General features: G+C 52.4%; 2 protein-coding genes across 2 annotated transcripts; one reads left to right on the forward strand and one right to left on the reverse strand.

Moving 5' to 3' along the window:
* Positions 1-635: 635 nt before the first annotated feature.
* B0H65DRAFT_196301 (uncharacterized protein) lies at positions 636-2,759 on the forward strand. The gene is made up of 2 exons (XM_062821723.1): positions 636-1,984; positions 2,050-2,759. Exons 1-2 carry the CDS (start codon positions 943-945, stop codon positions 2,556-2,558), a joined length of 1,551 nt encoding a protein of 516 aa, XP_062681758.1. The 5' UTR covers positions 636-942; the 3' UTR covers positions 2,559-2,759.
* A 9,362-nt stretch (positions 2,760-12,121) lies between these two features.
* Positions 12,122-15,943, reverse strand: B0H65DRAFT_196372 (uncharacterized protein). The gene is made up of 3 exons (XM_062821724.1): positions 14,115-15,943; positions 12,761-14,030; positions 12,122-12,696 (listed from the first exon to the last, which is right to left on the reverse strand). Exons 1-3 carry the CDS (start codon positions 15,782-15,784, stop codon positions 12,205-12,207), a joined length of 3,432 nt encoding a protein of 1,143 aa, XP_062681759.1. The 5' UTR covers positions 15,785-15,943; the 3' UTR covers positions 12,122-12,204.
* Positions 15,944-16,474: the final 531 nt, after the last annotated feature.

A 16,474-nucleotide genomic window follows, 5' to 3' on the forward strand; every position in this document is an offset into this window, starting at 1 on the left:
TCCCGCGTGGCCGGGCTACATCCGTCTTTCACCAGCTAGGCACTGGCTCCATCTCCACGATTACACCCTTGCGGCAATCTTTTCTGACACACGCTGCCTCGAAAAGAAATAACACAGGGCTCGCCGTGCTCTCCACATTCTTGTTTTGTGCGCGGCTGCTTTCCCAAACCGTAATTTGTCGCTTCAAGTTGCTTCTTCCAGACCCTCGGCTGTCCCTGTAACTACCTCTAGCTCCGCTCATCTCAACCCAACTCGAGGATTCCCAACACCCGAGCGTCCATCTCGTCCGGCATCTGCTCCCGTTAGAGGCGCCCCTGTCTGTGTCCATAGCTTCGAGAGTTGGAATACCGTTGCCGAACAGGCGCTGTTATCCACTGAGGGCTAAAGAGCAAAAGAAAATCGGATCCAGTCTCCAGACGGGGCAGTGAAGAGACCGGAACTAGGAGACCCCCGCCACTCTCAGGTCACTATTACGAGTCCTACTAGCTTCTCCGCCTTGAATGTTGTCTACACTTCGTCTTTTACCTGCACGGCTTGCAGTCGATCCTACCCATTTTCTTCTCCCTGAGCACGACTATATTTTTTAGGCGCTATCCAATGGCCAGATGAGGGTTGGCTGCCACTTCAACGTCTCATCACTACACACCCCTCGCCGAAAGAGCCCTTCGTCACTAGTACTACTAGAACACTGGGCTGGCCGCCCCATCCAGCTTCTTATTCCACTCCAAAGGTTATTTCCACTTCTTTCTATCCCTCCCCTGTTTTCCTCACCCTGCTTTCTCATCTCGTCATCTTCCTGTTTGTATGAACTAGGCTGCCCCTTTACCAGCTCGGATCTCGTTGCACTGGAGCTTCCACTCCACGCAATATCAACATCTTTCCTCCTCCACTGCGTTTACTTTTTCCATCCACTGTCCTCACCCTCACCCTCCTTCAACTTATATGAGGATGCTTACCATCAACAAATCAGCTCAGTACGGCTACAGGTCGGTCCATGATTTACCAACACCACCGAGCACATCACGGCCTTCTCCCCCCTTGATATCCCAAGAGTTTGGTCACAGGACCTTTCCGGCCATCACACACAGCGGCAACCAATCCAGTCAATCCATGTCTGCGCCTCACCGTGGCTTGCCCCTGCCGGCGGCCATGAACCCAGTTCCGCCGCCTCCTGGTCCGGGACTCGTCCAACAACCTCCGCCACCCGTCCCCAGCTTGTTAGGACACGCTCACCCGCCACCTGCACCTTCGCAAGGTCAGTCCTTGGGACAGATTCCAGCACCGCCGTCGTGGCAACATGGGAACGAGGAGTCGATGCGAGTGTGGCTCATGGCCAAGGCTGAGGAAGAGAAGCGGAAGCAGGAAGAGGAGAAAACACGGCAGGAAAGCTTCCGCCTGGAGCAACGCAAAACGGAGTTCAACATCTTGAGAGAGTCACTTCAAGGTGGAGTTCCACCGGCCATGGTACCAGTGGTCTTCGCGGGGATGAGTGGGGGAGCCCTTCCGCAGGCCGCCCTGGACTGGGCACAGCAGTACATCTACTCGCAGTCTCACCAGTCCCATCCACAGGCTTTGTTACCGCCGGGGCCTATCTCACCCCAACATCAAAGGCGAGAATCTCAACCCCACAGCTACGCGTACTATCCGGGCTCGGGAGGGGTTCCCTCAACTCCAGGCTCTGCCCAGGGTCATGGAGGCGGGTACATGTCTGGCTATCCGGGCTCTCCACAGACTCGTCCGAGAGGGCAAAGTGTTCCTGGGCCTATGGCAGGCCGCCTCCATGGAGGAATGGCCAATCTTCCAAACCTCAACACCAACATTTCTGGGGGCCATGGAGGTTCCGCAGCCGCTCATCCGGCGATTGCCCAATCCCAGCAGCAACAGGAGCCTCAACAATCACCCTCGATACTTTTCCATCACTGGACACCACCGACGAGTCAGGCAGGAGGACGGGGCGGGGCTGACCAGCCTGCAACACCTTCAGGTTTGTCCCAGTCCAAGTCTCGCTCTCGAAAGACTGGCGGACTAACCAGTGCGTCCACACAGTAGGAGAGTCGCCGAGGAAGAGGAAAGCTACGGGCCCGCAGACGGCAGCACCGCCACCAAGCAGCTCACAGCGGTTTCGGTCCCCGACTTTTTCACATAGTGGTGCTCCGTTGTCGAACCCGCCGGCTGGGCGTAAGAGAGGTCATTCTCGCCAGCGGAGTGACATAGGGTCATACCGTGGAGCTGTTCGAGGGCGTGGAGACGGTTATGTGCCATCACCACAGGATGCACCCAAAGACAGCGGCGAGTCTTTGGCTGCGCAGCATCAACACCAACAGCATTCACAGCACCATCAACACCAACACGGACAGGGGCATACGCAGTCCTCGCAGGCCCAACAGACAGCTCCGACAGTGACACGTAGCGCGCACTCGGTTTCGTCACTGTTGTCGGATCATCCACAATCACCTCGGCCCGGGCAGTTCTCAGAAAGAGGCCGATCCTCCGAGGAGAAAGTGCGCGGTGGTGCAGTTGGTGGATCATCGGCCACGCGAGACAGAGATAACGACTGAACCTTAATTTCTTCCGTGTTTCAGCCTCCAAATCCCGGGCTCAAGGTACTGCGGTGACAATGAAGGGCTGTCCCAACAACGACCAGTCATCGAGCAGGGCGTCTTGGCGGACGTGTACCCTTGCGATATCCGGACCCCATGGAACGGACAAGCTAGGATTGGGATCAAACCGTGCCTTGATCAGGAAAAGGCTGCTATGCCCCCTGTGGCCTGGACTCCGACGGCCTCGCATCACAACTTTCGCTTCTGTTTGACAAACTCGTTTTCTCACAGCATTTTTGGTTAGGGCGTCAACGCTGGTTTTTGTTCAATTCGATCTATAACCCGAGGGCAGAGGATGAGCTGAGTTTCGAAGCTTCCCCCTCTTGTCCCGCTCTGGGTGGGTTTTCTCCTTCTTTTCGGATGCACCTTCCGAACTTGTATTACTTTTTGGATTTGTGTTTATCATTTCCCTTCCACGTTCCCTTCGATGTATACTATGTTATCTGGCATTTTTCTCGGGTTTTCGTTTCTTCATGCGCTACAAAAACAAAATGGACTCTGGCAGGGAGAAGAAAGGGGGATATGAATGGACGGGACTGGCACGGAGGATTTAGAGCTTACGGCTCCTCCTTTGGTATGCTTGTGCCCTTAGGTGCGCGCAAGTGGGAGTGGAATAAAGAGGCCAGACTGTTATCGTCGGCCAAGAGCATCAAAAACATACGTACATAAAATGATGATGATTACCTACCGATCAAGAACTCAAACGGCAAAAGCGCGAAAGAAACGGGAGGGACCGAGGGACAAATTGCCATGGTGGTGCTAGTTCGCTGACACCTTGATTTCGCTTGTGATATCATGGCATCGCCGCACTCGTGTGTTTGGGGCCAGATGTTAGGATTTAGGAAGTATTCTACAAGGCACACGAAAAAAGTTGGAAGTTGGTGTTATGCAGGCCGATTTGGGAAAGGGAAGAGAAGCACACACAAGCGAACTCGAGGGTGGTATCATTGGGGAGATTGGTACCAGGGTAGTGGGAGGAGAAGAAGATTCGCTGGACCGAGATACATATTGGAGACAACAATCTGGGTGCTGGGTTCGGCTTGGAGCTAGGATCTGATCATCTTTGCTTCTGGCGCCCGCCCAGAAATGCCAGGGTATCGTGTTACAAGGCTCACTAAACAGGGGGGTCCGCTGCAACCAAGGCACACCACAACCATGTTCCTCTCCACACTGGACGGTCCTGCAATTCCCGTCGAGATGGAGTACCGAGACCGAACAAAGGAAGCATTGGGGGGAAGAATAGGGGATAGCTCCGAAGTTCTGAAACCGACTACACGTTGCTTGTGGCTTACAGGCCCTTTATTTTGCACGTGCGGATGGGGATGGGGACTCTGGGACTGATGAATTTCATTAATGAGTTTACATACCAGGATAACTCGTAAGATGGTGGAAGTGGAATTGCCTTCCCGTCCTTCCCTAATCGGTCACGGCGGTGGTACCAGTTGGCGGGTTTGGTAGGGAACGGGACGGGGCCGGGGGAACACACGACACGGACGGACAGCTGAACGGGAACTAAAAAGTCCATGCCGTGATGCTCCAAAACGCAAGGAACAGGACTACGGATTGACACTTCTCGGTATGTCTATACAACAGGTTGTATAACCCCTAGGATGCCGCGTTTCCCCATAGATGTCAAACTGCATGACATAACGCTAACTTTCTTCCTTTTTCTCTTTCTCCGACTGGACTTGCACATCTCGAAGTCGCAAGCATTTCCTAAACCAGGTCTCTCCAGGTCTGGGATATCAGATTCTCGAACAAAACGTCAACGCTAGCAGGTTCCTGGGTTCCATTGTTGGGGTGTGGTAATTATCGATGTCTTCGCCGATCTCTCAACGGCTATTTCCTAGTTGGGAAGAGTCTCAGAAAAAGGTAAAACCCGATTCCATGTTCCATGCCATTAACAGGCACACACCACCTCACGCATACGCGCGCGAGCCCTTGACACTTGCATATCAATCATCGCCGACCAACTTTGGGTTAGGCAAGCCAAGGCGAAGGAAAAGAAGAAGGAGGCAACCTTACTCAAGCATCGACGCATTTGTCGGCGTCTTGCTACGAGATAGGTAAGAACCAAGTACCTCAACCAGAATCTATTATGATTGCAGGCACGCCAAAAAAGTTTCAAGAGGCGGGGAACCGTACAGTGTACCTTCCCCAGGGCTCCTCGGAAGAGCTGAAAAGCTCAAAGAGTCTTGGTGCCCTTGAGCTTCTCAAAGTGGATGTCGGGCAATTTCTTATTCGCTGCACGTTAGCTGCAGGAGCGTCACACTGGATGGCACAAGGAAAGAGAGCTTCAACATGACCAAAACTCGGGAAGCTTACATTCACACACACCGAGACACCGAAAGACACCCAAACTTCTACTAACTCGTACGCATATGCGCCAGAGTCCCTGGCGCGCTTTCTTATTCGCTTTTGGTTCGGTTCAGTCACGGTGTTGTATGGGCAAGGTGTCTGCCAGACGAGAGACAACCCTAGGTAAGGCAGACGAAAGATCAATCGGGAAGAATCACCGTACCCCCCTTAAGGTTACCTCTACTCCGAAACAGGCCTTGTAGGTAAAGTGGAAGTTCTTCCGTCCTACATATCCGCACCCGGTCCGGGCTTTTAGTGATTCGTCTCAAAGCCCGAAAGCGAGTAAGAAGTTAGGACCGGGCGGTATGAGTGGAAGCATGGTTATGGTACCTAGTCGTCGCCGCGTCGGGGCAAGTCCGGGTCGGGTACGGTGACAGACATGGAGAACTGACAGTTCGTGACAGAGTGTCAGTGACAGTGACAGTGGACGAAAGGAAGGGTGCACTGCAGTGCAGTGGTCCTTGGATGACGTTGCTTAATATAGGGCTGCACCTAGCGAGTCGAGATCCCTGTCGCTCAGCAGCTTGGAGCTTTGGCACGAAGCCCAAAATGGTTTGGCGCAATCGAAGACCGCGGCCCAGAGCGGAATCGAGTTTGGAGAGTTTTTGGAGAAGAGCAATTGAGATTCAGGATTGTCAGGGTTGGTGGTGAGTGGTCAGAAAGGGGGGGTGTAAAGAATTCATCGAACGAACGAACGAACGGCTGGCCCCACCCGTCTGGATGTTCTCAAGGACCCGCTTTTCTCGACATCCGCATTTGTTGCGCGGTTCCCGTCTTTCTTTCCCCCTTTGTTCTTTTCCTTCGCCGTTCCCACCATCACATCGACTTGAAACACACCATTTCAATGGATCAGTACCACCTTCCATCTTACCTCTACTGCTCCTTTGAGGCACATGCCTACGTACCAGACTTTGTAGACTTGGGACGACACTGACACTAACAGTGACTGAGTGCAGCACACAAGCGCGCAATCTCAGCATACATGCAGTAGTACACTTCTCATCCTCATCATCCAGGCTCCCCTAGGTCCGGCGTTCGCAACAACAACGACTTTCAACCTTAGCCTCTGGCAAACTCTGTCACAGCGAACCCAAATTTGCCATTCTTGAACCCTACCTACTCTACCTAGTACAAAACCTGTTGAGTTACCGTGACGCCTCGTGGTGTTGCCCTCTCCCCTCGGGCCGGGGATGTTGTGATCTGTGATACTATCTGATCTGTGGACCCGCGGACCCGCGGCGGACCAAGACAAAACTGGACCTGGCAAGCGGCTGAAGACGACAAGCGGCAAGTCTTACACGGATGGCTCCTTGCCTATTCTAGAAGGGAACTGTCCCCTCTTTTGTTTGGTACCGAGCCCGGGACTACTGAAACGGATCCGGATCCCGGAGCAATGTTTCTTTACTAATGAAGGACAGCCGGGTCTGGTCTCGAACCTTAGGCTATCACATTTCACGTTCTTCGATACCTACAGTGGCAGGGTGAACGTGACTGTGATGAAGTGATGAAGTGATGCAGTGATCCACTCGCAAGGTCTGAACCAAACACCAGAGTGGACTGAAAAGAACACTCAAAACGTGTCTCGGTTCTACCCAGTCTCGCACAGAGGAATTACCTGTCTAGAGGGTTGTTATTCCAGGTTAGGGACATCACGCAACGCAATCTGGATGAGAGGCATGTGTGCGTAGCGACCCACATTGGAAAGACTTACAAAGTGTCAGGCCCATTTCAACCGCCGTCCGCTTCCCGCCTTCCCTCTGTTGCCACTGTCAAGCGTTGCTCACTGCGTCTGTGGTCAAGAGCCTCACTCAACAACAGTAGAAGAACACGGGAGTTACCTAGTTATGGAAGATGTCTCAAATATCGGCCCGGTCATCTGTTTTGATTAACATGGAAGTGAGTCCGACCGCTCTCTCTTCTCGGTACCAGGGAAGAGTCTGACGGCGGTCGTCATTATCACGGCCGGTTTCGCTGATTGTAGCGAATTCATAGAGATATTTCAGGCGTTTCAGTACACTATGAGCGGGTAAAAATGCGCAAAGAGTTCATATCAAGATCCAGTTGAAAGTCGGGTTGAGACTCATCGACAGGAAGAAGCAGCTCTCAAGTCCAGGTCCGGTCAGACCAACAAAACAGTACACTGGTCTCTCGCCATCCAGCGCCGGTGTATATACATACCTCGCTAGTACTTTCGAGGTTGCCTTGCCTTGGGGCTCGCTTGATATTTCGTCCAAATGAAGAAAGTGCACATTTATCCAGCTGAGCTCTGTTGAGCAATGGGGGGCATTTACCCGGATAAACAAACTCTTGAGTAACGCTTGACTTGGACTGTGTGCATGCCGCGGAGCCGCGGAGGCGAAGTCCTCTTCCTTAACTACTGCGGGACTGATAGGGTATTGCTTTCTCGTCTGTCTCGTCGAAATACCCGCGCTCCCGCGCGCGACAGCGGGAACGGGGCGGCACGTTTACCTTAAGGTGGTCGTGATCTTCGACGTACGCGTACAAGACACAGGTTGTTTTCCCTTCTCTCTTCGCGAATGGAAGAGAAAATACAGAAATGGGTCAGTCACTTGTTGCTCACTTTGCCGCCGGCCCTTGTTCCCTGTCTCCCGCTTTCAAGAGTGCAGTTTGGGTGCAATATCTGTCTTATTAAGACGCATGTACCGTTGTTGTATGGTCAATCCGTTGTTGTTCACATCTGCTCGACAAAAGGGGAAAGTGTAAGAATGAGATAATCGTGTCAGACAAAGCTGTTTCTTCGTCAGTGAGTCTAGCATGAGTGGATACGCTCGTTGTCTTCCATCTTGCGTCAATATATCACAGCAAAACAGCATCAGAAATATGACCTTTACTACCTAGACAAACGAGAATCACCCAAGTTGGTGGCCCCCTACCCCTAAAGACACAGATAGAAAAGCAGCCGAGAATAAAGGTTCAACTTACGGTTACTACAACAACCGGTCCGTATCTGTGCTCTCCTCGATCAGACATTCAAACCGGTCGGCAAAAACCCAGATAATATCGTCACAGTTATCTATATATATCTACAGGTAGATGAACACGAACTCCTTATACAGTAAGCGAGAGGAGGTCCAAGAGCAAGCGATACTCTCGTCTGGATGAAAGCAGGAGTCACTCTCGCTCGATACTCCCTTTTTTGGAAGAGACTGCCCAGTTCTGTTCGTCTTCGTTTCCATTATCCCGTTCCGTCTTAGTCCTGAACACCATGTTTCTAACCTTCTTGCTCGAGCCGCTCGCTCAAGCTGTAGTGATAGATAACCTGCAGGTTGGAAGGTTGCTGGATCGGTTATGCGCCGTAACTTGGGGTGTTGACGGCGGCTAAGTGAGTCAAGGGAAGTTAGAGAGGAAGGGTAGTTACGGGATGGCATGTACAGGAGATGTGAAGTTAAAGTAGAGGTGAACTGAAGTAGATTGGATACGAAGGTAAACAACCGCAAAGGTTTGGACGTCAAACAACATGAATGGCTCGTTTGCGTAAGGAATGCTTTTGTTGAGAACGTTCTATAGATCGTACACGAATATATCAAGTCAAACGTATTTCCAGTATACTAGGCTACTTTGGAAGCTGATGAACTCCTGTGGAATCATCGGAGTGTCTACGTATGTAGTGCGTGACATATTATTTGTATGTACATCGCTAAAGACTCACAAGAAGCAAAGTAGCTGAATTGATCTGTAAGGGTATCTCCCACGAACTCCTCAAACCATTGACCATCACACATACCTATTTGCCCTCCGAGTGCATGTTCTGTTCTACTGCCTCCAGCTTTCCCAACCGCCCACTTTCCCGGCTCGGGCATGGGGAGCTGGTTTTCCTACTATCGTATTCATCTTGATCATTTTTCATCGCCATTAGATGTATAAGGCGGCTCCTTCCCTGCTAGTGCCTCTTTCCTCCCCTTTTCCTCTTTAAAACCGAAGATGTCATCCACTTCCAGCCGCACAACGCCATTGGCACAGTCATGGTTTAGGTGACTTCTTCTTTCCCCTGTCTCCTTTCTTCCTGAGACCTCTTCAGATACCTCAGATACCTCAGCAGGTAACTCACACAAACCAGCCTCTCCCTGTTGGCTCCCTAGTCGTCGTCCTCCTGTCCGTGTCAGATTCTCGTGGCCTGAAATAGCGGCCGGACTAAAACACTCCTCTGGTAACTCGGCGCGGTGGCGGTGGGGAGGAGAAGGTTTTCGTTTTGCCTATAAACTAAAGGGCATGAGCCTAGTTCTTGTTCCTGCCGTTGCCGTTTCTGTAGCTGGCGGTGAAGATAGGTGAGAAGAATGGAAGGATGAGAAGAATGTAGATGAAGAAATTCGGCCCCAGCCTGTTCCCGGTCGTTGGTGACATGGGTTTTGCTGTTGTGATTTTTCCGAGTGTCCCTGGTGGTGGTTGTGATGGGAGAAGGGCTTGTGATTCCTGAGTGTCGGTGGTAAAAGAGACAAGAGGTGGCAGTAACCAACCCATTCCCTCCATTCATCTACCTTTTTCATCTCCTTGATCCTGTGTCTTTTCACTACCCCCTTCTCCGGCTTCAGCCTCAACCCCTCGCTTCCCTCCCGTTCCCCCTTTCTTCTTTTTTCTTGTGTTCCTAGCATCCATACACCTCGCCACAAAACCGTCAACAAAATCAAGGCTATCCCACCAATAACCCCCCCGTAATGCTGCCTATTCTACTATTCTCTGGACGTTGCCCAGATGAAGGGTTTCCACTTCCAGTCTCTCCTACTCCTCCTCCTCCTCCTCCTTCGACGCCACCGGTGGCAGTAGCAGTCGCAAGCGGAGGAACAATATGCGGAGTGACAAGATAATCGATGGTGGTCGGGTAAGCGTTGCAGCCGAAGCGGCGGTAAACTTGAGCATCGGCCGAGGTGCTGAAGCGGAGCTCGGAGATTACACAGTTGGGGTTTGCTTCCTGTGCTGTACTTCTGATGTTATTTTTTTGGTAATGAAAGGTAAAGTCCGGTGGTGCCTTCTCATGACGCCGTAGGTACCGTGAGTAGGCAAATGGGTAGCTGCTTCCTTCCAAAGCAGTGTCGTTCTTTCCTTTCCCCGTTTCTTTACCTCAAAATCCCGCCCAACAACACAACCCTCATTGGCAATAGATAAAAAAAAAAGGGGAAGGCACTAACCAAGTCCCAACCCCTTCAAACCTCTTCTCTCTATCCCCCACAGCACCACACCCCCCAGCATCCCCCTTACCCTGGGGCTTACACCCAAAACCATCCACGCACCCTTCCCTCCACCCGCCACAGTCCCGCCCTCTTCAAATCCAACTTCCTGCCGTTGTTATCCCCGGGATCTTTGCAAAACCCGTACAACCCGTCTCGCAGGCCCAAGACGCATATTTAGCCTGGAGGTAGTCAGATGGCGTCTTCGTAGTTAGCGGAGCGGTAGCCGCAGGCGTACAGGCGGAGGGTGTATTTCCAGCCGTCAGTGTCGTCGCCCTCGGAAGAGGAGGGGGATGATGAGGAGGATGATGATGAGGAGGAGGAGCGTTTCCATAACAGAGGGTGATGATGGCGGTTTTGGTTCTGGTGGATGTAATGGAGCGAAGGCGCGATGGTGGTGGTGAGTGATGAAGGGATGCCATTTCCAGCATCTATGAGCTGGTTTGGTAGAATGGTTGGGGTGGAAATGAGTGTCGTGACGGATGACTGTGACGGATATCGCTGCCATCTTCGAAACTTGGACGATGTTGTCTTCACTGGCAACTGTAATTCAGCATCAAGTAAGAAGTGTTCATGAAAAAGGCCGGTTGGATATCTTGTCTCAAGCACTAGGTGACTTGAACTCTTAACGGTTGCTTAGCTTCCCAAGCCCCTGGTTTACTCCAGCGGAAGTCAACAACTGAAAGAAGATTTCCGTGGAACCAGTCCCCAATGTTTCGAATAAGAATATTGATTAGCTATGCCGTATACTCATCCCTTGTTGGCACCTCTCTTCTCGATCTTGGCCCAGACCACGCCACGCGTACCTGCGCAGTCGATGTCATCATGATGGCAACCGTTGAATGTTCTAATCTGGCGAACGGAAATAGTATATGAGGAAACCGTCCCTGTTTGCAAGGGAGCGGCGTTGTATTATATTGGGTGATTCGACCCTATGCATTGGGTACTATTGACGCTACAGTCAGTATGTTGTTGGCAAGTTGATGAGGCCATCGAGGAGTTCGTGTGAATATAAGGAGAGTTGTATGTACATAGATCTAGAGGCTCATCAGGCGGGAGCCACTCGGTGTGGCATCTGTGTTATGTTATTTCAATTTGGTGACTTCCGTTCGTCTGGAAAAGCCCGACAGATCATGTGCCACAACGGCGCGGGCTTTACGAGGCCCTAGATACTCGCCGTCAAGGAGATCTGCGATAGAAATTGGCCCCCACCTTGAAGATGGTTTGGCCCCCAAGTAGGACTCAAGGGACAAATCGTACAACGATGTGCTGTTGGTTTCATGGAACGCACATAAAACACAGTGTAGCACCTGCTAAATTTACTAGTGGGCATCGCAGAAGACTAGGTGGGTAAGCCCGATACGTACTCACGGCGGCCGGACCGAGAAGAAAATAGTCCTTGTTGTATCGTCTTGGAGTCCTTCTCGTCCTCAGATTCTCGAAATAAGAATCGAGAAAGGATCGTCTAGGGCAAAAAGACAACGCATCGAAAATCAAAACATGCAATGGCATTGGGAACCAATATCTGAGACCACCAGCAGCAGCAGCAGTGAGGGAACAGATATTAGAAAAAACGTATGGTGATAGAGAATATAGAACGAAAGTCCCATATAGTTCTTGGTCCAGAATAAGCTGGAACAATGAACTCGGGCCGGATTAGAAATGAGTCCAAGTATACTTGCGGTCGGTTTCAACCAAAACCGGAAAGACGAAACCCAGTATCCAAAAAAAGAGAAAGTAGCCGAAAAGACGAACAACGAAGGGTATCTACTCGGAAGCGCAAAGAGAGCAACATCGAAGCTGAGCTAAGGGTATAACAGCAGCGCCAGAGGAAAAGAAGAAAAACAACGCAGAGAGCAAAAGGCAAATGAGTGAAGGTGACAGAGAGACTGCGCATAGAACCCCCCTCTCCTGTTTACTCTGCATATCCGTCCAGCCCGTCACCTTATCAACAACTTTGCCCAAAACAAACATCACCCGTACCCGATCCAAAACTCAGAACCCAAACTCGTTCGTATGTGAAGGACATCAAGCCGGCCGACTCATCTCATCCGTCCGTCCGCTCATCTGTCCCTTTTTTTCTGATGTGCCCTCCACTCTGTCCTTGCCACCTTCATTAGTAGGTCCTCATCCTTGACCGGTATCCATGATGTAAGTGTTTTCATTGCGTTCTCGAAATCCGCATCCAGCAACACGTCCCTCATGGCGTGAATCAGCGCAGCACTTGTAGCGTGGAGGATATCAAGACCTTGCGGCACTTCTGCAGCTGTTTGGTTTAGATGTCGTTTACTCCTACGCTCGCTCAACTTGGCCAGGAAGCGTTTCTCCTTAGTAGTTTTAGATGTTTGCTGGGTGTCGGCGTGTTGTAACTGTGGTCTAACCTCTCCGGAGTCTCTTCCGGAAACTTGAGGGCCCAATTCCCCTTCAGGCGGGCACTCTCCCAGGAGCATAAAAATATCCCAAACACGGAGCTGAGCAGCGAATGGTATTGACAGGTTGAATAATGTAAGATACCACCTTGTCCCATACGCCGTTGGATCAATGGCTAGTTCAGTCTACAAGACAATAATCCGTTAGCACAGCGCAAAAACCGCAATCCTTCTGGAGCTAGAAACTTACAAGTTTGGAAGCAACGTCCTTTCCCGCAAGCCAATGTTTCTCAAAGTCGTCCAAGGTGGAAAGAAGCCCTTCGAAATTTGGCGAATACAGCCTCGAAAGCCCACGATACCTCCAAAGGCGAACCATCATGATAAAACACCTCTCCTCGTCATAGTAGCACAGCAAGGTGGCTGCTAGAGGAGCCATTCCTTGGACATAGCCTGTATCGGGGAAATATAACGAGATGGCATGTAGAATGCGGAAGAGTAGACGCTGGCCTCCACGATATCGCTTTCGAAACATGATGTGACCATTGACCGTCCTGGGAACGTCGAGATCAATCTGGACGTCGTCGGGTGAGCTGATGTCCTGCAACCTCTTAAATGCTGTGATCAGCACCTCATCAGTTTCGGGACTATTGGCATTCTTTGCACTTGTTGCGAGGAAGGAGAACCAAGCCGCGGAGCGCCAGCAGTCTGGAATTCCTTTCCAAGTGCGCTCGATAAGCTTCGGGTTTTTCGTGTCGAATTCAAAGTTCATGCCTTGACCTTGGCCTTGACCTTCGCCGCCGGCTTCGCCCTCACCGCCGTCTTCCAATGGGAACCTCTGAATGACCTTTGCCATTTTCCTCCACTTTTCGGACCGTTCCAACTCTTTCTTCTTCAGGGCTTCGGTACTTTTCTTGCCCGTCATCCTAGCCGCGTATTCCAGGATATCGGTCAGACCACCCGCCGGAAACGCCAGCATATCCCCAGCCTCGTCCATCCACCGCCGGTCCCGGTTGGGTGGTAAGTGATTGGTGATGGACCGAAAAGACGATCGCGTAGATCTTCGTGATACGTTTGAATATTCCGAGGTGAAGGTCTGTAGGGATCGCGCGGACACCTTTCTGCTCGGCGGGCGTCCAACAAGGCCTTTACCAAGGGGAGACGAGGAATAAGCCGAACCGGGCCGTTTCGTCAACACGTTTCTTCTCCTAGGTGATGAGTGTCTTGACCTTGATCCTGGCCTGACTGTCCTACTCGTTTCTGGCCTGAAGCTGGTTTCTGGCCTTGCTGGCCTCTCCTTGATGAAGCCATAGCGGTCAACTTCAACTCCATCCAGATTCTCCCAATCTTCTAGCCCGCCGGCGCGTTCGTGCTCGCCCCATCTCCTAGCACCAGGCCGGTGATAGCTGGCAGCATCATCCCGTAACGACGAAGAACTGACCCAGGGTGCTGTAGGCGGTAATGGCGCAATGGGGCTCGCGGCCCAGTCGCTCGAGCTCGGAACATCTAATTGAGGAGGGTCTCTAGATGGTCGAGAAGAGGTACGAGTTAGCAATGTGGCCAGCGCATGGTGAGGTCTGTGTCTTGGTTCAAAAGGAAAGCCGTACACAACATCTGATGGGTCTTCCTCTGAGGGTAGAGGCGGAAGATCGCCAGCGAACGAGACGCGCCGCCCGCCATCTTGCCAATTGAAGCGACCACCATCGCCAGATTCATAGAGCGATCTCACCTTTTGTGATTCCCTCTCTACGTCCATGGGCATAACGCGGATACTGGGCAGCGGGGCGGAGGGCGACGCCAGGTCCTCATTGAGGGTGATGGACGGGCGTGTCAGTCCAGAGGCGTCACTGAGGCGCGATGATATGGAGCTGGCCGTCTCTTTCTCCCTTGAGGTTTCCTTCTCCGTCTCGTGGTCCAAGTTGTCTGCTGCTGGTGCTAGAGGTACTGCTGGTGGTGGTGTTGTTGGTGCTGCTGCATGCGCCGTGCCGGTAGGAGTAACTGCCTGTGCTGCCTCTGCCAGCTCGTCGTCTCGTTGCGTGCTGTTGTCGACCGGAGCCTGTCCCCCAAACATGATACTGCCGCGGTTGGAAAAGGATAGGTTGCCAAAGTCGACTGCAAGACGGTCCTGGGAGATGAGCGTGTTAATTGGACTGAAGGGGCCGTTGACGTTGTCAGCTCCAAGACGGGAACTAGAAGAATCAGTGGAAGCAATGAGAGCCTGGGAGGGCTGTCTGTCTGGCCCCAGAAGCCCCCGAGGCCCCTCTAGCCCCTTGCCCGGCCTGCTAGCGCCGACGGTGACGGCCAAGGAGCTGCCGGTTGATGAGCCAACGCTAGTACCGTGCTGCAGGCGTGGGGGAGTTCGCAGCCCCCGGCCCTTGGGTGATTTGGATGAACCAAGCGAGCCCCGCATAGCGGCTTTGTCTGCGGTAGACGCACTGGCAGACCTTCTAGCGTAAGGGGTACTGCCGGGAGTCAACGTGCTAAATGAGGCCCTGGACTCCCTGGAGGATCCATCCGCTTCGGGAAATGCAACCTTGTCCCTGTCGTCCTCTCCACCAAATATATCCGATCCAAGGGACCCAAGGGACCCAAGGGTCTTTTTGCGCATCCTGATCTTCCTTGTCTCCATCATCGTCTTCGACCCGACAGTGGCCCGGATGCTGAATGTCTTGCCAACTATCGATGCGCTGAGGCTGATTCTTTTTGACACTCTCTTCGATGACCGTGGTGGTGACGGTATCGGGGCTGGCGCCAACGCCCTCGAGGTTGCTGAAGGAATGCACAGCTTGTCGGCGATCCCTGGCGTTTCTATTTCCGGCTCACTGTCGCTGTCGCTGTCGCTGTCGCCCTGCAGCGTGATAGACGATGAGGTCGGCGCACACGAATCTCTCTTCGACTCGACGTCGCTAACGATGCTGACGGTCTGCGGGCGGGGGCGGAGATGAGGCTCTAGTCGGAAGAGCGGATGGTCTTCCGGCGGTGGAGGGATTGCTGGGCGGACAACAACGATGGGAGTGGCCGAGGAACGCGGACGAATCGAGACGCAACGATGAGCTGGTGGAGGGAGCGGAATGGGCGGTTCTGCCTGTTTTGTCTGTTCATAACGGATGCCAACTAGATCGGGGTGGTCGTCTCTAAACGAGGACAGTCGCCGAGTTCTCAACCTCACACTTGGTCTGTGGCGCACACTTGCCGTCCTCAGGGGTGCCATGTGTGAGGCACGCGACGAGCGAGGAGCGATGGGAGAGTCGGGGTATACGAGAATAGGGTTAATCATGCCGAGTTGGATACCGGCTTGGCCGCTTGTTTGCTGCTCTTTCCCGCCCTAGGGACGCCCTCAGAGCGTGGCAGCTGATGGCTATAGCGGTGGCTATGGTGGGAATGGTGGGAGTGGGCAGTAATGATGGTCCGGGTATGGTGTCACCGTGCTGCGGTCTGTGGCACTTGTGTGTCTGACGTTGAGTAGTCGAGGCCCAGAGTTCCTGCACAGAAGAGGCAGAAACCAAGAGTAAGGTCGCTGACAGCAGTAAACAGAAGAACATCAAGGAGGCGGCGTGGAAGATCTGTATAAATTCGGGAAGGCGTCACGTAAAAGTCAGGCTATGATGATGCAGAGTCCGAGCCCGAGGTGATGTGGATATAACAAGACTAACGATAATCCTCGGATGAGATTGCTGACTTGCAGTCCATGAAACCGGAGGGTATGACGAGCGGAGGGTAAGTTCAAGGTGAATGAATGGGGAATATCATCTTCTTTAAGAGCCATCCCAGTAGAGGGCAGGAAGGAGGGACAGTGAGATATTGCTAAAGGGGAGTAAAGCTTTCCTCCCTTTTCCATCTCGAATCCTTCCTGCGATTTCTCGCCGGACTCACATGTCCCCCTCCAGCTCAAGTAGAAGGAAGTACTTGGCTTACAGTCTAAAAGTTGTACCAACGGTTTTGTCTGATCCAGCCAATGCGCGACCAG

Source organism: Neurospora tetraspora (genome assembly GCF_033439725.1).
Source record: "Neurospora tetraspora strain CBS 560.94 chromosome Unknown B0H65scaffold_4, whole genome shotgun sequence".
Taxonomy (NCBI): domain Eukaryota; kingdom Fungi; phylum Ascomycota; class Sordariomycetes; order Sordariales; family Sordariaceae; genus Neurospora; species Neurospora tetraspora.